Source organism: Engystomops pustulosus, chromosome 1 (assembly GCF_040894005.1).
Source record: "Engystomops pustulosus chromosome 1, aEngPut4.maternal, whole genome shotgun sequence".
Lineage (NCBI taxonomy): Eukaryota > Metazoa > Chordata > Amphibia > Anura > Leptodactylidae > Engystomops > Engystomops pustulosus.
This window is the reverse complement of record NC_092411.1, coordinates 83,067,979-83,091,144: the sequence shown is the minus strand read 5'-3', so window position 1 is coordinate 83,091,144 and position 23,166 is coordinate 83,067,979. Positions and strand designations below refer to the sequence as shown.

Sequence of the window (23,166 nt, the reverse complement as noted above, 5' to 3'; positions counted from 1 at the left end):
AGGGTCATTTGGTAGATGCAGAATGAAAGCCGTAAAATCAGAGACCACAAGAAAACGCTGCAAATGTGTTTTTTTGTCAATTTTGTTTTTTTGTCAATTTTTTTCCAGCTTTCTAGAACATTGCATGGAATATTAAATGGAGTCACTAAAAAGCTTTTGGAAGGAGGGGAGTTAAAAACAAACTAAAACAAAATAAAAAGTTCGTGTTCCCTCCTTGTAGTCATTGTGCAGGTCGTGTACAGGTCCCAGGGAGCCCGCCCTCACATCACAGACTCCTCCCCTCTGCTTCCCATTGGTGCAGGTAATTCGGGGTGCACGCCCCGCACACGCTGGCGTATGTTACCTAGTAACGCCGGTGTCCGCCTCCTCTCCATAGTTACGGCACTAGCGGAGGTGGCAGCCGCCATCTTGTTGTAGAAATGAGCGGGTCGAACCGTGAAGCGGCTAAGGAAGAACGCAAGAAAGCGGGGGGCGGGGTGATCAACCGGCTGAAGGCGCGGAGGCTGCAGGGCAGGGAGGCCACCGACGCCGACCACAGAGCCGTGGTCCCGGTCACCGAGCACGAGCTGCTGGGCCTACCGGAGCTGAGACCGGAGCACGTCCTAGGCCTGAGCAGGGTGACAGAGAGTGAGTTTAGTGGCGGAGCCTCAGGCCCGGAGTCCCGTTATATGGAGGTTTCTTGTCACTCACTTCTTCTCTCCTCCCCAGATTATCTGTGTAAACCTGAGGAAAATATCTACGGCATTGACTTCACCCGCTTCAAGATCCGGGACCTGGAGACCGGGACCGTCCTGTTTGAGATCTCCAAGCCGTGCTCCGGTATGTGCCCAGTGTGAATGAGGGCATAACTCAGGGGGGTATATGGAAGAGCTGTTATAAATATACTGCCATCCGGTGCTCAAGGTATGAGCTATTATAAATATACTGCCATCTGGTGCTCATGTTATGAGCTATTATAAATATACTGCCATCCGGTGCTCACGGTATGAGCTATTATAAATATACTGCCATCTGGTGCTCATGTTATGAGCTGTTATAAATATACTGCCATCCGGTGCTCACGGTATGAGCTATTATAAATATACTGCCATCCGGTGCTCAGGTTACACTGCTTTGTACTGTATAATGATGGCAAGTGCAGGATTACAGCTACAGTAATGTCAGCCTTACAATGTGTAGCACAGACATATATACCAATACAATGGGATACGCACCGCTGGCAGCAGGTGGTGATTGGCTGATGGGCAGGGGGTGTATGCACTACTGCTGCATCCACCTCCCATAGACACCAGTGATCTCAGCTGTAGGAAACAGGATGGAAAAATGCTGCTTAGGGTACATTCACATGGCGGTATGCCCGCTGGCAGGTGACCCCTCCATAGAAAACAGCGGCGCACAGCCGCACACACGGGAAAAGATAGAGCATGCTCTATCTTTTCTCTTTTCCCGGTGTATGGCGTGGATCAGTGCCATGTGTGGCACCGTGCTGCCGCCATATGCCCACAAATTTGCGACCGCATATATCTCCACAGATGGGCGTATGAATGGGTCCTTAGGCCGGCGGCACACGTGGCGTTTTTGGGCTGTTTATAATGAGTCCGTTAAAAACTGCATGCATTTTTGAAAAACGCATACATTTCTGACTGGTTTTACCAATTATCTTAATTAAAACGGGTCAAAAACCGATGCGTTTTCAAAAATGCTTTTTTTAACACATGCATTTTTTAACGGACTGCTTAAAAACTGTCCAAAAAACGGGTTCAAAACTTGACGCGTGCCGCTGGCCTTAGTACGTCTTTCCATCCAGTGTTTTGCACAATAAACATTGTAAACAGAGGCGAACAAAAAGTAGCCTAAAACTTCTTTTGGGTGCCCATACACATTGGGGAGTTTTATCACATTCTTTTCCCCTTTTTTTTCTGTGCCAAACACACAGACTCCCTGCAAAGTTTGCCTGTCCTTAGCAGTGTCTGATTTATCCAGATGTTAAATTCTTGTTGCACAGCTTAAAAAAAAAAAAAAAATTAAAACATTTTGTAGAAAAGGAAGCTCCAGTGCAAAAGTGTTGAATGGGCTACACAACTTAAAACAGAAAATAAAACAAAGAAATCTACAGACTCAAGTATTAGATTTAACACCCTCTAAGCTATATCAGACAAGTCCAACCCCCACCAAAAGACAGTCCCAAATTTCCACACTAAAGATAAATAACCCAATAGTGTATTACTATTAAATTCTGTAGTGTATGTGATGTATGAAAATCTCATGCGCACTGGTAAAGGTAACACTTTCCCTTTAATTCCTGAGCTCCACCCTCCTAGCGCAGCATAAATTGTTAGCGATACGATCCAATTCTAGCTAGTTTCAGATACTTGCATTTTTTTGGGGACATGTATTTCTATGCATATGCATTGTTTCTACAGCTGAGCTGATTGTCAACAAGTAACAAAATAAAGTACATATACATTGCCCAAATAAATGGCACAATACAGTAGAATGTAGTATAATGCTACTATTTTAATGATTAACGTTGGCTAATTAGTTTTTGTTGCAGGTGAAGGTAAACTTTTTAATATAGTTAATTCAGAAAAACTGATTTTCTGTGTCTTTTTCTGCTTGTTCTCCTGTAGTGAGCAGTGTATCTAAAAACATTCACAGCTCTCTATACATTATACAGATGTGAAGGCTACAGATTAACTCTTTCCATATTTAGAGCATATTTTAATTGATGAACTCAGAAACATTATTAGGTTCCCTGTTCTCTCGGATAGCAGATGGGAAATGTAACACATGTGTAAATGTACCTGTCTCCTGGTTTTAATAGAACAAGATGAAGACGAAGAAGCAGGACAGGTGGATAGTAGTGCCGGACGTTTTGTGCGATATCAGTTCACACCGGCATTCCTTAGGCTCCGAAAAGTTGGCGCTACGTAAGTATTGGAAAGGGGCCTTAGTTTGTCAAGAAACGGGCTGCATCCATCTTCCTGGCTGAAGACAGGACTCTCTATCCCCTGTTTGTTTACACAGCTTTGAGCAGTGATTTTTAACCCTTTATGTTCTCTACCTGGCTTTAGTATGTTATGAGCATTATTTTCAAGCCTCAAGGTAAAAGTGAAGGATTTCATTCTTATTCCCCAGAGCTGTGTAAACAGATGAGCGATAAACTTATAATCATCTGTCACAGTCACACACTATATAGGCTGTATTACGCATCTCTACTAGAGGGAGTTCTGTAGTCTGATCTATAACTGACAGCCATATAACTGTTTGACTGCATTACCCTGCAAATCGGACACGCTGGGATTATAAATGGATGGAATTCCCTGTGCGTAGACCTCATTGTACCATGCATGCAATATATCGCCACTAAATAATATTCAGTATTCAGCCATTGAGATCATTACAGTAAGAACATTCAGAGAGATTTGGGATATCAATGACCGCATTGTTTTGGGGTCTGCATTCTTGTAGTTTTATTAGAAATACTACCCCATGATAGATAATTTATTGTTCCTTCGCTTCTATATGATTTGTAAAGCGCTGCAGAATTTGATGACGCTATATAAATAAAGATTATTATTATATATGGTCTCCTTTTCATCAGAGAATAAAATGTGTGTAATGATGATATTGTTTTTACATACCGCATGCATTACGTTGTGGCTGCCGTGTTGTACTTTTTGATCTTAAGCCCTTCTCCATTAGAGCACAGTTATGATCAGTGACCTATTTTAGTGGACTAAAGTTAGAAATTATCCTCTTATCTCAGTTGGATTTCAGTGACTTCCTTCCGCACAGATGTTGATCTTATCAGTTTTGGCTTTGTTTATGCCTGAAAAATGGTAGGAAATCAATAAAGAACTTTTCAGGTTCAGAATAAAGTTTCTACTTGTTTTTGCCTGAAAAAGAAGTCCAATTTGTCATCTAAGGTAGAAGTACAGTTTTAATTGTGCAACCGTATGTATAAATCAATGTGATGCAGCATCATACAGTGTAATTATTAATGAGGAAGTCCCATAGAGTTTATAAATTAGACAATTTGGGAATTCCACAGCAGCGAGGCGCTGTACGAGGATGAGACCGGGCGTAGTATGTGCCCGTGGAGTTTCAGAGCTCCGCCTCTTTCTCAGACATGAGTTGTGGAAGTTGGATTGCACTGTGCCATGTGCGAATCTGAATATAAGTGCTGATAAAAATTTGCTGTTTGTACCATGTTGATTTATACATACAGTTGCCTGAAATGGCACCACTGTTCTGTGGTATTACAGTTAATTCACGGCAAAAATAATCTGTAACCGCGTGTGACGAAGATTGGTGGTATACTGTGCAATTGTTATAAAACTCTCATCATTGCTCACCCTCTACTGTAAGAAGACCATTTTATATCTTGTTTTATTTCTCTTTAGTGTGGAGTTCACGGTTGGCGATAAACCGGTGAAGAGTTTTCGAATGATTGAGAGGCATTATTTCCGCGATCGGATACTTAAAAGCTTTGATTTCGACTTTGGCTTTTGCATTCCAAACAGCAGTAACACATGTGAACACATGTATGAATTTCCACAACTTTCTGAAGAACTTGGTAAGTAATTTTAACATTAAATAGATCTTACATATAGCGCAGTGATGGCGAACCTATGGGGGCGTGTGCCAGAGAGGGCACGCAAAGCCCTCTCTGTGGGCACGTGCACCGATGCCCGAACCACTGCTGCAGGCTTACTGAAACTGACCCTGCTTAGCTGATCTTCCTGCTGTGAAGGTGTCAGGTCTTTATGGGGTTTCCTGTGTGAGTGCTGTGGTCTGCTCACAGCCTTACACATGCTTCAGCAGGCAGCAGCATGGAGCCGACCAGAGGTCAAAGGTTGCATATGGGTGGAGTCACTGACGCTGGACACTCACACAGCCTCTCCTGCCTGAGGGTGCGTTCACGCGTTGCAGTTAAAACTGCATCGCAATCAGCTTTGAGGTGGTTTTAGGTGCAGTTTTGTCAATTCAACAGGTGAAAGACATGAACTGAACAAGTGAATGACATTTGTGGAGCAGGTTTCCCCTTCAAAATCAAATTTGCTCGTTCAGTTCATGTCTTTCACCTGTTGAATTGACAAGAATGCACCTAAAACCACCTCAAAGCTGATTGCTATGCAGTTTTAACTGCAACTTGTGAACGCACCCTCAGCCCCTGCTTTCTTCCCGTATGTCATAAGAAAGAACTGAAGATGAAAGATGCAAAACAGGAGTCCTGGCATAAGTTTTCAAAAGTATGTTAAATACAACCTTTTAAGCTCTGTTATTGTGTTTTTTCTTTTAGCATAAAATATTTAACTGCAGTTAGTAAGAGAAAAAGAATAATACACTTATGTAAATGTTTGCCAAAGGTTGAATCTAACCTAAACCCATATAAAAAAATAAATACTATGCCAGAAGACCCAAAATCACCCTTTATGAATATATTACACTACTTAGAACTAGAACCAGAGGGATAAAGTACACATTACACTGTATTTTACATCAGTTCATAAAAGGTGTGTGTGTGTTAGTGTGTATAGATATAGATGGCAACGGGAGAGACACAAGATTTAAACAGACCAGGTACCACAGTATACAGGAAGTCAGTAATACATTGTAGTGGGCAATACAATAACATCCGTGTAGATATGCAACAGCAATATATAAGCCCATCCAACTCAGTTGTTCTACCCGGACAGCACATATAAAAACTGTATTAGGTAGACGTAAATAGCGTCTGTGAGGAGGATAACCTGTAAACCATAATTACCTGGCTTTTGAGCCCCCAACGCACGTTTCAACCCACCGGTCTTTCTCAAGGGAGATACACAAGACGAGTATATAACATATGCCCAGAGGTCGCACTAACATTTTTCCAGAAGGGTAAAAATACTCCTCTCACCATTTTTGAGGAGTATTTTTACCCGAGGAGGAGTATGAAAATTTCGGTAGCACACTGCGCACACACTACACTCGCACACTGCGCACACACTACACTCGCACACTGCGCACACTACACTCGCACACTGCGCACACTACACTCGCACACTGCGCACACTACACTCGCACACTGCGCACACTACACTCGCACACTGCGCACACTACACTCGCACACTGCGCACACTACACTCGCACACTGCGCACACTACACTCGCACACTGCGCACACTACACTCGCACACTGCGCACACTACACTCGCACACTGCGCACACTACACTCGCACACTGCGCACACTACACTCGCACACTGCGCACACACCACACTGCGCACACACCACACTGCGCACACACCACACTGCGCACACACCACACTGCGCACACACCACACTGCGCACACACCACACTGCGCACACACCACACTGCGCACACACCACACACAACACAGCACACACTACTCACACATACAGAACACAGCACACACTACTCACACATACAGAACACAGCACACACTACACACACATACAGAACACAGCACACACTACACACACATACAGAACACAGCACACACTACACACACATACAGAACACAGCACACACTACACACACATACAGAACACAGCACACACTACACACACATACAGAACACAGCACACACTACACACACATACAGAACACAGCACACACTACACACACATACAGAACACAGCACACACTACACACACATACAGAACACAGCACACACTACACACACATACAGAACACAGCACACACTACACACACATACAGAACACAGCACACACTACACACACATACAGAACACAGCACACACTACACACACATACAGAACACAGCACACACTACACACACATACAGAACACCGCACACACTACACACACATACAGAACACAGCACACACTACTCACACATACAGAACACAGCACACACACACACTACTCACACATACAGAACACAGCACACACTACACACACATACAGAACACAGCACACACTACACACACATACAGAACACAGCACACACTACACACACATACAGAACACAGCACACACTACTCACACATACAGAACACAGCACACACTACACACACATACAGAACACAGCACACACTACTCACACATACAGAACACAGAACACAGCACACACTACTCACACATACAGAACACAGCACACACTACACACACATACAGAACACAGCACACACTACACACACATACAGAACACAGCACACACTACACACACATACAGAACACAGCACACACTACACACACATACAGAACACAGCACACACTACTCACACATACAGAACACAGCACACACTACACACACACATACAGAACACAGCACACACTACACTCACACATACAGAACACAGCACACACTACACTCACACATACAGAACACAGCACACACTACACTCACACATACAGAACACAGCACACACTACACTCACACATACAGAACACAGCACACACTACACTCACACATACAGAACACAGCACACACTACACTCACACATACAGAACACAGCACACACTACTCACACATACAGAACACAGCATACACTACACTCACACACTACACTCACACATACAGAACACAGCACACACTACACTCACACATACAGAACACAGCACACACTACACACACACACACAGAACACAGCACACACTACACACACACACACAGAACACAGCACACACTACACACACACACACAGAACACAGCACACACTACACACACACACACAGAACACAGCACACACTACACACACACATACAGAACACAGCACACACTACACTCACACATACAGAACACAGCACACACTACACTCACACATACAGAACACAGCACACACTACACTCACACATACAGAACACAGCACACACTACACTCACACATACAGAACACAGCACACACTACACTCACACACAGAACATTACACCTACAATTACACACTCACCCGTCCGGATCTGCGGGCAGGTAGAGATGGAGCAGGACAGGGAGCAGCAGCCCCGCTGTCGACAGGTATCGCGGGGCCTGCGCTCTCTCTCCGGAGCGCTGATGACACAGATCACTGTGTCAAGTGTCGCGCTGAGCGGTCCGGCGCGCGCTGTGATCGCGCGACATTTACCTCTTTTGCAGCGCGCGCCGAGCCGCTCAGCCTGCGCGCTGCAAGGAATAATTGCCAAGCGTAACTTTACGCATGGCAATTATTTTGGGGGGTAATGGCGCCTCATCACGCGTCTATGACGCGTGGTGAGGCGTTAATGCGACCTCTGCATATGCCCATGGTTGAAGTTATATTGCTTGTCCAGGTACTACAGGATGTGCATCCCCTCTTCTTAATTGTAATTATTTCATATATGAATTATATATTATATAAATGAAGATTTATAGATGGATATCTATTGCAAATTTGCAGAATGTGTGGGACAAATTCCCCTCCCACTGTATTCTGTAAATTTGAAAGCAAGATGAGCAGCAATATTCTAATAGAAGTTGAATTAATAAGACTGGCACAGGCATAGCAGATGCCTGCTATAGATTTTGCCTTCTTTATGCCATCTACTTTGTGGCAAAACACGAAATGTTTTCAGCCCAATGCTTATGAGCATGTGAAAGGGAATATAATATAGAAATAAACTGAGTGTGACCAATTTTGTGTTTATTATTTGTAAGGGATTATATTTAATTATATATGACCTATCCTACTGATTAGTTGATTCGTGTTGTCTTTTGACACTGGAATAAACTTGTAGAATAGACACCTCTATCCTCTGTGGTGGTCAGGCTGGAGAACTGCAGCTGCTGGAGCTCTGCTGCTTTGAATGGGCTTGTCGCTGCAGTAATCACAGCATTTAAAAGGTGTTGTCTGGGATTGACCCTATGGTGGGTATGAACATAACAAACAGTGTATACTCCCTCCACCGCCCCCTGTTTGTATAATGTGGCTTCACAATGACATCATGGCGACAGCTGGCTGCAGCAGGATTGCACCCAATCGACATGACATCATCACTGAGCCTCTGTATACGAACAGCAGCCAGTGCTGATTGGTGCTATCACGCTGCACTGTAGTGAGGTATGATGCATTGTTTGTTAGCCCCCATGGTGCCAATAGTAAAGAAAGAGTTAAGTCTGGGTGACCCCTTAAAGGCTACATGGGATCCTTTGTGTAAGTAAACATAGGTCTCTGACATAGATCATTATTGTTCTGAAGTTTGACCTAAGTACACATCCATAAGTAAGCCAGAATGATTTAGACTCTATTAACACAAGCATGATAAATGTTGGATGCAAATCAACCGTCAGAAATGTCATTTTTACAATATGTGTCTGTGTTATCAATTTTCCATGGAGCTTCATAAACAAGTTTGAGTGAACCATGAAAAATAGACCAACTAGGACGCTGTGTTCCCTTGTTCAGTTTTACTAATGCAGTGTTTGAAGCTTAAAGCATGTGCAAGGTGCTAGCTTTTCTCTTAAGTGGAAACGCTATGGGCCAAGGTCCTCCCCTTTTGTGCTTGAATTGCATTTTGAAATGCAACATGTGGACACCTAGCCCGATTTGAATAGATCTTTGGCCAATCATAGGATTTGATTTGTGGCCCTATTTTCCCTGTTGTAGTCACTATAGTATAGTATACTAATATATTCAAATAGTTATCTAGTTATGGAAAATGTACCAACAATTAGTTTAATTTTTATTAATATAAAATAGTTTTGTTTGTAATATGAATTCCTTTTTTGCTCTCCATCCAGTTCACTTGATGATTGATAATCCTTATGAAACCAGGTCTGACAGCTTCTACTTTGTGGATAACAAGCTCATCATGCACAACAAAGCAGATTATGCGTACAATGGTGGCCAGTGAGGAGCTGGCGTCTTGGACTGCCTTCCTTTGGAATAGAACATTCCTTGACGATAGCAGAGGATTTGGGAACATGTTAGAGGTCAATCCTCTGCTGATGCATCATGAAGCGTTGTCTTATTATTTTCTTTGTCTTTTTCCTTTTATACAGTTCTGTAATACAAAACGACAGACTTTGTACAAAAGATATTTATTTTTTTAAAATCCATGTGGTCAAACTTTTACTGGCGGTTAAACAGCCTTGTGAGCTGTGAAGGAAGCTATAGGTAAGCAGGTACTGTTACAGGAATATCCGTATATTTTCAGATGAAAACAAAAAGGTCACCTTGCATTATTTGGAACTTGGTTTGTGCAATACTATTCCCCTCTTGTAATTGTCTCTTCAGAAGCTGCACAGAGAATTATAACCTTTTTTAGATATATTTTCAGAAATCTTGGTAAATTTTTTGGGTTAAAACCTCTTGAATTCTTGTCTGGTCTACTACATTTTTTGGTAAAAATGTAACATTATTTTTAAACACTTCCCTTATACCCATTATAAACCAACAGCAGGGTGCTTTTGCATATGACCACATTGGGACAATTTATTTATTTTTTTAAATTACTCTAGAACCCATTCACACTTCAATGATCATGTACTTAAGCAGGAGCCACTAAGAAACATCAATTGTACTTTATTTGCACTCCTGATCTTGGTTCATAATCATTGATATAAAACACTGACCAAATTTGTGACTTGTGAGTAAGGCCTTTAGCTGCACTGTCCATTCCAGCGACACGTCAGCTGACACTTGCTTCCTCTCTTCTGACGCAAATAATTTTTTTTTTTTAAAGGGAATCCATCAGCAGTTTGGACCATGCAAAAAAGTAGACAATGTTAGGTGGCAGCCACAGAGAGCTGAGTCTTCACACTATACTGTGAGATCTGCTGTGAGTAAGGCCATTTGCAAATGAACCGAGTGGTGAATCGTACTATTTTGTTCATTGAAAATCGAACCAGTGTGTTCAGAGTTTAGTCCTTGTGTTTTCAAACCATCTATTTTTTTTGTAGCTCTAATCTTTTCAGTTGTGTAAGATTTTCACATCTTAGAGATACTTCCTTGAAACTTGTGCAGGTAAAACTGACCACACTAGGATGCATCCTACTTCTGCCATGCACCCATAGACTTCAGTGGGCATTTTTCACAAGTATTTAGAACTGAATGGAATGAGAAATTGTTGTCAAGAAACCAAACGGTGGCATAACTCAGTCATCATGGGATCATGATTACAGTTTGCTCCTGCTGTTACACCGGAAAGCAGGGACTCTTCTCATCAGATATCACTATGATGAAAGGAGTCCTTGCACTGTGCTTGGTCTGTCTGGATGCTGCAGACTCCTGTGCTCCAAGCCCAGGTAACATTTATAGCATTCCTGTTACTACTAACACATGCAAATGTATAGTTACACAGATCTCCAGGGCTGCTTCTAAACATGGTCTACAGTATGGCAAAACCTGATTATTTACGATTGTTTATTGCAGGGCGTTTACTTACAAAGTGTCAATTGTGTTAGAAAGCCGGGAAAAAAAAAACATTTTTTTTTCATGCACACTATAGTGTGTGCTTTTACATTTCCATTAAAACTTTCCATAAGTGATTTAACAGACTTCTATTTGTATCTTCCAATAAAACCACAAGCAATAATTTTATTAACCAAATACAAAGTTTTGTGTTTACCATGGAATCAGAAAGGAGGCCAGAACATATAAATGTCTTCCTTGTGTGGAAAGAAGGGACAGGGTTGTTAAAGAAATAAAAAATGCTAAAAGAAAAACTTACAGAATCAATAGTGTCACTTAAACAAGCTCCCACTTACTTAAGATGCAGGAAAATGTGGCTGCTCACCTGGGATCTACTGGATGATATCCAAATGCTGTAAATAGGTAGAATAATCCAAATGAAAAACTTGATTTTTGGAGCAATTTATGTAGCATCTGTTTTTAGGGTGGGTTCACACTTGTGCTTTGAAACACATTACAACAGCTGGGGAGAGGAGATTTGCCTCATTGCCTTTGGAAACACATATTAATAACGTAATGTAAACGATATCTTAATGCATGTGTTAACAGTGTGTTATCTCCACATTAACGTTTGCGTAAATTCAAGTGTTAACAATAATGTAATTGGGCAACTCGCCTCTCCTCAGCTGTTGTAATGCGTTTAAAAACGCACTGTAAACGTAAAGTGTGAACACAGCCTCAATGTCATTACAACTGTTGATAAATGTGTATATTTTGTTACATGACCTTTTGGCTTTACATATATTTCCCACTCTTTCGCTGCCATTGCTCACTCATGTCCTAGCTGACTTTTACTGAGGGAAAGGTATGATGTAAAGCAGTGCTGTTTCTTATCATTGGAGTGACTATCCATAGATAGAAGGGTCTGAATTCAGACAAACTAACTACTTCATGTCTTTCTGCTGAGTACTGCTATTAGGGTTCTTAGATGTGTAGCTGAACATCCTCTTCAAAAGGGTATACAGGCAGTCCCCGCGTTACGTACAAGATAGGTTCCATAGGTTTGTTCTTAAGTTGAATTAATTTTTTTTTTTGCCCCAGTGACGATTGGAGTTTAAAAATTTTCTGCTATAATAAAACCAAGGATTATCAATAAAGCTTCATTACATCTTACAGCTGATCATTGCAGTCTGGGGCTATAGTAGAGCTTCACCAAAGGTCACTAAGGGCAGAGGGGTCCGTCTGTAACCAGGGGTCATGTGTCCTTAAGTAGGTGACTGCCTGTATAGTAAACCCCCTTAATCCCCAAACTCAATGGATATACCCAACATGCAATATATGTGGAGGAGCTAGGAATCTTGAATAGGTGAAAGCATAGTGCTTGAGGTTACTGTGCCTGTAAAGGGAATTCCTGCCTGTATTGTTACACTTCCATGCTGTACTGTTATCACCATGAGTTAATACTTCCAACAATTTGACAAGATTTTCTTGTATTTTTCTGTAAGAAATAATAAAATACTTTAGAGAAAAATAAAGAAAATTCCTTTTTTATGGATTTGCCTGTAATTATTAGATGTGTAAGTCGATTCCTGCAAATGTATATTTACTTCTGGAATGTGGTCACTTTACGCCGGGGACTGGATGGTGCATCATGATGTCAATGATGGAAGTAGGGGCCTCATCACAGTGTTGTCGCTCCTCCAGATGCTAGATATCCCAGTGACCAAAACAAAGATGCCCATTCCTAGTGAGGCTAGAGGGGGAAAGTGGAGTGGCTGCAGGTTCCGTGAGAAAAGACATTTGAGGAGATTTAGCAAAGTGTTGTACATTAGACGTGGAAAAATTAAAATGTGCAATTTGTACGAAAAGGGGGCTTGCTTGGCACGTAAAAGTCCATGCACCAAAAATCTTCACACCGTATGCAGAATTAAACTAGGCCAATTAATAGTTGGCCCTAAAGCAAACCTGTCACCAGGAATGACATTTTTAGCTGGTCAATAGTTCCAATAACCTATGCTGTGCTAGTCTTAAAAATAGTTGGGGGTGTGGCTAAAAACCTTAAAAATAGCTGGTGCCGCGCTACTTGGACATTACTATACGGGTTACAATTGGAATGAATATAAGAAAACAAGAGGTCTGCTTCGTACTTCTCAAAGATAATGCCAGCGTGATAACTATTGGAAATTAAAGCATTATTTTTTAATCCGTGGAGTGATGTCCTTGTAGCGCTGTACCAGCTATTTTTAAGGTTTTTAGCCACACCCACAAATATATTCACTGATGTAATTATGAAGAAGACACCGGCTATCATCTTTTTATATTTGCTATACACTCCTAATAAAGCCTTTTTAAGGTGAGCATGTTTTTTTAGGGGGAGTTTTACCTACCCCGTTATTACTCTTTGTTCGCTATTTATATAGTGTAACAATATTACACAAGGCGCCGTCCTCTTGTTTATCTTGTGTTTTGTTTTGTTTTTTTTTTAAATCTTAAAAATGCCTTTGTCAACATTCTGAATTATTTCAGTAATTTATATTTAAGTATACAAATAGATTTATTTAGTCTTGAAAAGAGATGACTCAGAGGGGACATGATTAACTTATATAAATATATGAATGATCCATGCAAAAAATATGGTGGAAAGTTGTTCCAGGTTAAATCAAATACAAAAACAAGGGGGCACTGTCTCTGATATTTAATCATAGAGCAGGCATTACTGTATTTTTCGGCCTATAAGGCGCACCAAATATCCTTTAATTTTCTCAGAAATCAAAGGTGTGCCTTACATATGAACTTATACAGAAATATACTACAGACAAGATGTACTGTACATTTACCAGTGTTTAATATCTCCATCCCCAGAAATCTCCTGCACCTTCCCACACTGTACACAGGGTCCCTGGCTCCTGAAGTGCCCTGGCACCACAACTAACATTGTGCCCATCCCGCCCCCCCCTAGCACGGAGAGACCGGAGCTGCCATAGTGCCGACCACGAGGCAATCATCATCATCAGTAAGAAATCCCCCATACCTGACAACCCTGTAACAGGGGAAAGAGAAGGAGCCACAGGGAACCCCACAGGAATAACACCCTGGCTGAGGAGGGAAGGAGAAGGGGCAGAGGGAGGCCGGTTAACCCCTGCTGCATCACCCTGCATTAACCCCCAGCAGCCCATACCTCTGAGATCAAAGTTCTCTGACACGCTGAAAACAAGTTTCCCGGGACGTGTAGCTGGCTTGAACTGTGCACAGGTCTGCCACCTGCTGGTCATTTTTAGGTACTGCATTTGATCCTGCGCCTTATACTCCAGTGCGCCTCATATATGAACCTAGATGTCTTAGCAGGCATTTATTAGAAGTGCGCCTTATAGGGTGAAAAATACGGTAAATCTAGTATACAATCCAGGGCATATTTGCAGCTCACACAGCCTTAGGCCCGTTTTGCATTAATCCGTGACGAGGGCCATGCAATGAACTGATCACTATGCTGGCGATTGCACTCCATGCATTATATTGATATATGATGCACAGAGTTCTTATATTCCTGATATGTAGCAGAACCGACAGTCTCGCTGTAGAGTTTCACTGTATACCGGGACCGGAGAATGACTACTAGCTGCCAGTCATCAGAGATAAGTTCATGAATTCCTTGGTGAATAGGAAATCTACCACCAGGATTAAGGATTGTAAACAAACACACTCACATACTAGTGTGTGCCTCCTCTGGCAGGATCTGCTCTTCCTCTGCCCTTGTCTTTAAGAAAGAAAAAAAAAAGCTTTGCAAATGAGCCTGAGGGTTCCAGGCTCCATTAACACCTATGGAGCCCGGAGCCCTCGTACTTATTTGAATAATTCTAAAAGCCTTTTTTAAAAAAAACAAAAAAACAAAAACCTGTGCATAAGAAGCAAAAAGAAGAGCAGATCATGACAGAGAGGGCACTTCCCAACATGTAAGTGCTTGGTTTATCCTGGTGGTAGATTTCTTTTTTTTTTAGTTTTTGCTTTTCTATTTCCATTTTTCACTCGCACTTTCAAAATTCCATAGCTTTTCTATATTTTGATATATTAAGTTGTAATAGGGCTTGTAAAAATTATACTTCCCATTGATGGTATTTAATATTCTGTCTCTACACTGGGAAACTGGAAAAAATTCCAAATGCGAAATTGATAAAACATTTATGGGCCCTGTTTTTAGCTGCTCAGTGGCTCGATCCGCCTCGCAGCAAACTGCGCATGCGCACCATCTCTGTGCTTTCTAACAAGGCTCACAGCGTAGGCACAAAGTTGCGTGTGCAGCGAGGGAGGGTTAGTCACAGGGAGGATGTGGGAGGGGAAGACATTGAATATAAACGAGCAGGGGCCGGACTGAGTGTTACGCTAATTACCCAGCAAATGTTGTGATTTCAATAGTGGCATCACTCCAGGATTTGAGCAGGACTTCTTGGCAGGGAGCTAGGTCCGCTTTAGCCGTGGATATTACATGAACGGAGAAGAACGCAGTTGTGAAAGTAAGTGTTATGGAATGTACTAGGCAGTGCCTATTGGGACCTGTCACCAGTGAAATTCAGCCTTCTGGTAAAAGGTTCCCTTTAATCATTTAAAGTTCTAATCACATATAGGGGCACATTTAGTACACACCGCATTTCCCGACTATTTCCGCGTTTTACGGGTTTTTGGCACATGTGATCGGATTTTGGCGCAATCGTGCCAACTCAAATTGCGGGGCGTGGCAGTCGGACAACCCAACTAATTTGGACAAACCGCAGGATTTAACCACTTCGCGACCGCCCGCCGTGTATTCACGGCGGCGATCGGGCCGCGCTGCATGGAGAGGGCTCACGGGCTGAGCCCTCTCCATAGCCGGTAAGTCTTTGTTGCATATTGCAGCATATTGCAGCAGAGGCTTACCGGTAACACCCGCTATCGGTGCTAGCACCGATCGCAAGTATTTTCACAGCGATGGCTGCCGGCAAAGCTGCCGGCAGCCTCAAAAAGATAGCGGCATATGGGCGCCGCCATCTTACTTGGGATCGCCGCTCCCCGTGACGTCATCGGGGGGTGGCGATCCGTCTCCATGGTAGCCTCGGGTCTTCCGAAGACCCGAGGCTATTTCGCTTTAACCCCTTCATTACAATGTGCTGATAGCACATTGTAATGAATGAGGAGGAAAATCCCCATATACTGCCATACAGTAGTATGGCAGTATATGATAGGATCGATCAGACAACCTAGGGTTAAAGTACCCTAGGGAGTCTGAAAAATAGTAAAAATAAAAATTAAAAAAAGTTTTTAAAAAAAATTATAATAAAAAAACCTAAAATTTCAAATCACCCCCCTTTCCCTAGAACTGACATAAATATAAATAAACAGTAAAAATCATAAACACATTAGGTATCAACGCGTCCGAAAATGCACGATCTATCAAAATATGATAACTGTTTTTCAATGTGTTTAACCCCGTAACGGAAAATAGCGCCCAAAGTCGAAAATGGCACTTTTTTGCCATTTTGAAAAATATAAAAAAAATCTATAAAAAGTGATAAAAAGGTCTTACAGTCCTAAAAATGATATCATTGAAAATATTATCAAATTTCGCAAAAAAATTACGCCACCCACAGCTCCGTAGACCAAAGTATAAAAAAGTTATTAGCGCCAGAAGTTGGCAAAATCTAAAAAATTATTTTTGTACAGGAGTATTTAATTTTTGTAAATGTATGAAAACATTATAAAACCTATACAAATTTGGTATCCCCTTAATCGTACCGACCCAAAGAATAAAGTAGACATGTCATTTGGGGTGCTCAGTGAAAGACGTAATATCCAAGCCCACAAGAAAATGGCGCAAATGCGTTTTTTTCACCATTGTCACTGCATTTGGAATTTTTTTCCCGCTTCCGAGTACATGGCATGGAATATTTAATACTATCACTATGAAGTGCAATTTGTTATGCAGAAAACAAGCCGTCACACAGCTCTTTACGTGTAAAAATAAAAAAGTTATCGATTTTTGAAGGTGGGGAGTGAAAAATGGACATGAAAAAACAGGAAAGGGCCCGGTCCTTAACCGGTTAAAATTCTAATTCTGTATATGCACTTACATACACCGGGAAGAAGAAGGTGAACTGTGGTGGACCTGAGCGGGGAAGCGACACATGCAGGATAGCGAGAGCACGATCTTCGTGAACCGCGCCGGACTTTATCCTCCTCGGACAATGCACCTCGGGGATTGTGACAGGACCAGGTAAGTTAATGTGCCCCATAGTGTCCTTAAGGTAAAAATGAGCTGGGTCCTTAACTGCTTCATGGCCACCCATCGTACGTATACGTCGGGTGCTCATGAAAGGAGCTCCTGGACCGAGCCCTCTCCATAAGCAGTGGGTGTCAGCTGTGTTACACGTGGTGGAAACTGCTGCAGTCTGTACTGGCACCGATTGCGGCAGTTAACTTATTAAGTGCTGCTGTCAAACTCAACTGCTGCACCTAACAGATTTAATGCCTCCATCTTTAAAAGGCGGCAGCGCCCTCTATGACATTTAAAATGACAATTTTAAAGGCTTCCATAGCAGTCATTAGCAATTCTATAGTACAGTCTGTCTGAGGCTGTATATATACCCAGTTCATTCTGATGTAGAAAGTTTAGTGTAGTGTTTCTAGTAAAGCATATGTTATTGCTTACCGATCGCATGCATTTTACTGCAAATGCAAATAAATTTGGAGCCGAGGAATGCCTCCAATGTGCTAGTGTTGTGCTTCTTAACACAGCGCTAGAAGTAAATTTGACCGTACCCTAACTTATCTAGTTGCAGCGATTGCCCTGTCCCCTTTCACATCCCTCCACGTCCCTTGGCGTGGAGATGGCATAAAGCAGATAACAATCACAATTGCTGGAAGTTTGCTAGCAACTACAATTATTTCAGGAAAAATGATTTGAAAAGACTGGCGCCCTGATAAATCTCCCCATTGAGTGTATATGAAAAGTGGCATTGCTGTAGGACATAAATAGTTAATGTGCTATGATATGTTTACAGATTGGGCATCTATTCCCACCACATGGGTAGCACCCTATAACACATAGCCAGTTTCTGTAAATACTGTACATTATTGTCTAATGCTCCCTTTTATCCCTCTAGCACCTTCTTACCAGGGTCTTGGAGTGCCAAGCTTCAACCTAAGGAATTTAATTACTACCTGCAATGATCAGCTGTAAGTTGTATGTAATGAAGTTTTAGTGACAATCCTTACTCACATGACGGCACACAATTTTGAAAATCCTATTGTTACAGGGACGAATTTTTTTTTTCTCTGGAGATACAATTATAAAATATACCAGTTCCAGCTTATTGAATATAAGTGGACCCAAGTAGAAGCCCATGCAACTAATTTTACAAAAAAAACATCCAGCCCCCAATATGCTTAGCACATAAAAAAAAAATAAATGGAGTACTCACCTTTCCGACGGCCCCGATTTAACTGGACTACTCTATCTTCTTGAAACTTAATCTTTCTAAGACTGAACTTTAACCATCTAATAACCGACCCAACCATTATTTCTCCATCTCAGTCTGTGGGATCACTATAGCACTGAGGCAGCAGGCCTACTGTTTTGGGGTTGTGTTGGACTCTGACCTCTCCTTTTCGCCATATATTCAATCTCTTGCTCACTGTTGCCGCATGCATCTCAGAAATATCTCCAGAATCCGACCATTTATGACAACTGAAACTTCTAAAATGCTAATTGTTATGCTGATTAACTCTCTACTAGACTACTGTAACCCCCTACTAATCGGTCTTCCCCCTCCTAAACTCTCTCCTCTTCAATCTATTCTTAATGCAGCAGACAGGCTTGTCTTTAAGAACAAACGCTACACGGATGCCTCCAGTTTGTGCCAGTCACTGCACTGGCTGCCTGTCTCCCTCCTTATTCACTTTAAAATAATAACCCTCATCCACAAGGCTCTGAAAAATGCTGCACCTCCCTCTCTCTTCTCTCATCTCAGTCTATCGCCCTTCCCGTGCTCTTCGATCTGCCAGTGACATTAGATTAATCTCTACCATAACTCTCATGCATGTCTCCAGGGCTTCTCCCGAGTTGCTCCAATTCTCTGGAATGCCCTTTCCTGGACTATCAGACTAATACCCAACCTCCAAAGTTTCAAACATGTTCTTAAAACCCATCTCTTTAGACAAGCCTATCACACTTGCTAACTGCATGAAATGTCTACTCTCCCTTTACTAATCCATCCTATGTCCTATCTCCCGTCTGTTATCTGGAAAACACCAGATATATAGTTCCATGTTCCATGCTTCTCTGCTGATCAGTGGGGGTCGGTGATCTCCATCACCTCCATAGAGATTAATGCAGCAGAATGGTCATGCGCAGCCGCCTGCTCCATTACTCTGACGGAGCGACGAGAGGTCCGACAGTACGTGGGACCCCATCGGACTCCTCGTTTTTGTTATCTGTGGTAGTTTCCTCAATGTGGGTAGAGCTTAACTTATGTTCGTGGGAAAACCCCTTTAAAGGCAACTTCTCATCAGGAAGGTCATTCTTACTTTATTAAAGGTTCCAATATCCTCGGCTATGCTGATTTTAAAATGACTTTGTTGGCATTCTGACTAGAGCTTATTCACATTACGTGGCTCCCTGCTAGCAGCAGTATGTGAGTCTTGGGAAAAGGGTCAGCTACAACGGCCCAAGGCCTTGTTCACTGGAGGGAGGAGTATTATTGGGGAGATGTGGACTTGGGCCATTGAACTTGTTAGAAAATGCTGGCAGGTAGCCAGGTGATGTAAATAAACTTTTTAAAATAATGGACTCAAGTCAGAATGCTGACAAAGTCATTTTGAAAATCAGCATAAACTATTTGAACCTGTCATCAGGTAAAAATGACCTTCCTAATGACCGGTTTCCTTTGAGGGGGTCAAGATCACTGCAGAGCCTGTACAGCCTGAATAACACTGTACTGGGAAAATATGCAAAGTTTTCCAGGATAGGATAAGGAAAAACCACACCTCTTTTAGCTACATTGTAAGGCAGCTCCCTTGACAGCAAGAATGACCTTCTGGAAGCCTTATGACATGATGCAGGATTAAAACCAAACCAGATTATCTATTCCAGAAGGTACAGACTCCGAACTGTAGACAGCACTGTTTTGACCTGATAGGGTCTCCTTAGTTCACTTTACATGTTGTGTTGGATGAATGCACACTCCAGCTCTGTGAGTCTCTGTTCCACTTCATGAAGAAAATGGACTGCTATATAAATCTAACATCAAAGTCAAGCTTTAGTAGGGGAACTTACTGTGGTAACTGTGGTACCGTGACTGTGGTAATCTTCTTATACTTCAAAAATCAACTTTTAAAATTATTCTAATGAGCTAAAGGGGCTATGGTGGATGTTTCCAAAACCCCTCTGTGCTATATCTTCACAGGCTGTTATAAAGAGTGGAGTGGGTCTCCCCTGCATCTCCTGCTGCTATATTACACAGAGGGAGGAAAGAAAGTAGGGGGTTGGATGAGATATGTTCTCACAGCCTGCGAATCTGTACCACAGAAGGGCTCTGTTAACAACCCCAGAGCCCTTTATGCTCATTAGCATAATTTTAACAGTAGATTTTAGAAAGAAGGAGGCCTTGGATAAGAAATATAAGAGTACCTGGATCACACTGCCTGGATCCTTGAGTATGGCAGTATATGGTAGGATCAATCAGACCACCTAGGGTTAAAGTATCCTAGGGCGCCTGAGAAATAGTAAAAATAAAAATAATAAAGTTTTTAAAAAGTTTAAAAAAAAAACTAAAAATTCAAATAACCCCTTTCCCTAGAACTGATATAATTAACCCCTTAACGCTCTGCGCCGTAGCTCTACGGTGCAGAGGTATAAGGGATGTATGAAGAGGGCTCACGGGCTGAGTCCTCTTCATACAGAGGTGGGGGTTTTTGCATTTTGCACAAAACCCCCACCGCTAATAACCGCGGTCGGTGCTTGCACCGATCGCGGCTATTAACCCTCTAAACGCCGCCCGCAAAGTCGCGGGCGGCGTTTAAAAGACGGCGGCGCGCGGGCACCGCCATCTTTTTTTCGATCGCCACGCCCCCGAACGTCATCGGGGGGCGGCGATCGGTTACCATGGTAGCCTCGGGTGTTCTCTTGACACGAGGCTACATGGTTTATGCAGGTTCGTTACAATGAGCCAGTGGCTCATTGTAATGTAAGACCTGCAAAAACGCCATATATTGCAATACTGTAGTATTGCAGTATATGGTAGGAGCGATCTGATCATCTAGGGTTAATGTACCCTAGATGGTCTAAAAAATAGTGAAAGAAAAAAAAAAGTTTAAAAAATAAAAAAAATTAATAAAATATTAAAAGTTCAAATCACCCCCCTTTCCCTAGAACGGATATAAAACATAACAAACAGTAAAAATCACAGACATATTAGGTATCGCCGCGTCCCAAAATGCCCGATCTATCAAAATATAAAAACGGTTACGGCCGGCGGTGACCTCCGAGGCGGGAAATGGCGCCCAAATGTCCGAAATGCGACTTTTACACCTTTTTACATAACATAAAAAATGAAATAAAAAATGATCAAAATGTCGCACAGACCTCAAAATGGTAGCAATGAAAACGTCGCCTCATTTCGCAAAAAATGACCCCTCACACATTTCCGTGCGCCAAAGTATGAAAAAGTTATTAGCGGCAGAAGATGGCAAAAAATTTTTTTTCTTTTTTGTACACATTCGTTTAATTTTTGAAAATGTATTAAAACACAATAAAACCTATATAAATTTGGTATCACCGCAATCGCACCGAACCAAAGAATAAAGTAGGCGTGTTATTTGGAGCGAAGAGTGAAAGTCGTAAAAACTGAGCCCACAAGAACGTGACGCACGTGCGTTTTTTTTTCAATTTTTCCACATTTGGAATTTTTTTTCAGCTTCGCAGTACACGGCATGTTAAAATAAATAACATTACGGGAAAGTAAAATTTGTTACGCACAAAATAAGCCCTCACACAGGTCTGTACACGTAAAAATGAAAAAGTTATGGATTTTTGAAGTTGGAGAGCGAGAAATTAGCCGAAAAACCCTCCGTCCTTAAGGGGTTAAACAGTAAAAATCATAAACATGTAAGGTGTCGCCACATCCCAAAAGGTCAGATTTACCAAAATATAATAACGGTTATTCCCAGTGTAAAGTCTCATCAAAATCAGAAATGCCACTTTTTTGCCATTTTGAAAAACATAAAAAATTCTATAAAAAGTGATCAAAAGGTTGTACAGTGCTAAAAATGGTAGCGTTGAAAACGTCATCAACAGTTGTAAAAAATTACACAGCTTCTTAAACCGAAGTATAAAAAAGTTATTAGCGCCAGAAGATGGCAAAATTATTTTTTAAATGTATAAAAACATTATAAAACCTATATAAATGTGTTGTCCCCGCGATCGCACAGTCCCAAAGAATGAAGTAGACATGTCATTTGGGGCGCACAGTAAAATCCAAGCCCACAAGAATACAGCACAAATGCGTTTTTTCACCAATTTCACTGCATTTGGAATTTTTCCCCACTTCTCAGTACATAGAATATTAAATTCCGTCACTATTAAGTGCAATTTGTTACGCCGCAAACAAGCCCTAATACAGCTCTTTACATGGCAAAATAAAAAAGTTATGGGTATTTGAAGGTGGGGAGTAAAAAATGGAAACGCAAAAACGAAAAAGGGCCTTGGAGGGGTTAATGTGTCACAATTAATATGCATCTGCTGTAGCCCTTTCCTCTAGTACAGAGCCCTGAGCGCACCACATAGAGCAGGAAACAGGAAGCTACGCC

At 41.8% G+C, this 23,166-nt stretch overlaps 1 protein-coding gene across 1 annotated transcript; it reads left to right on the top strand.

Annotated features, from left to right (window-relative positions):
* Positions 1-335: 335 nt before the first annotated feature.
* UNC119B (unc-119 lipid binding chaperone B) lies at positions 336-10,017 on the top strand. The gene is made up of 5 exons (XM_072146067.1): positions 336-627; positions 709-819; positions 2,825-2,930; positions 4,407-4,579; positions 9,723-10,017. The coding sequence occupies exons 1-5, from the start codon at positions 420-422 to the stop codon at positions 9,833-9,835; spliced, it is 711 nt and encodes a 236-aa protein (XP_072002168.1). The 5' UTR covers positions 336-419; the 3' UTR covers positions 9,836-10,017.
* The last annotated feature ends 13,149 nt before the right edge of the window (positions 10,018-23,166 follow it).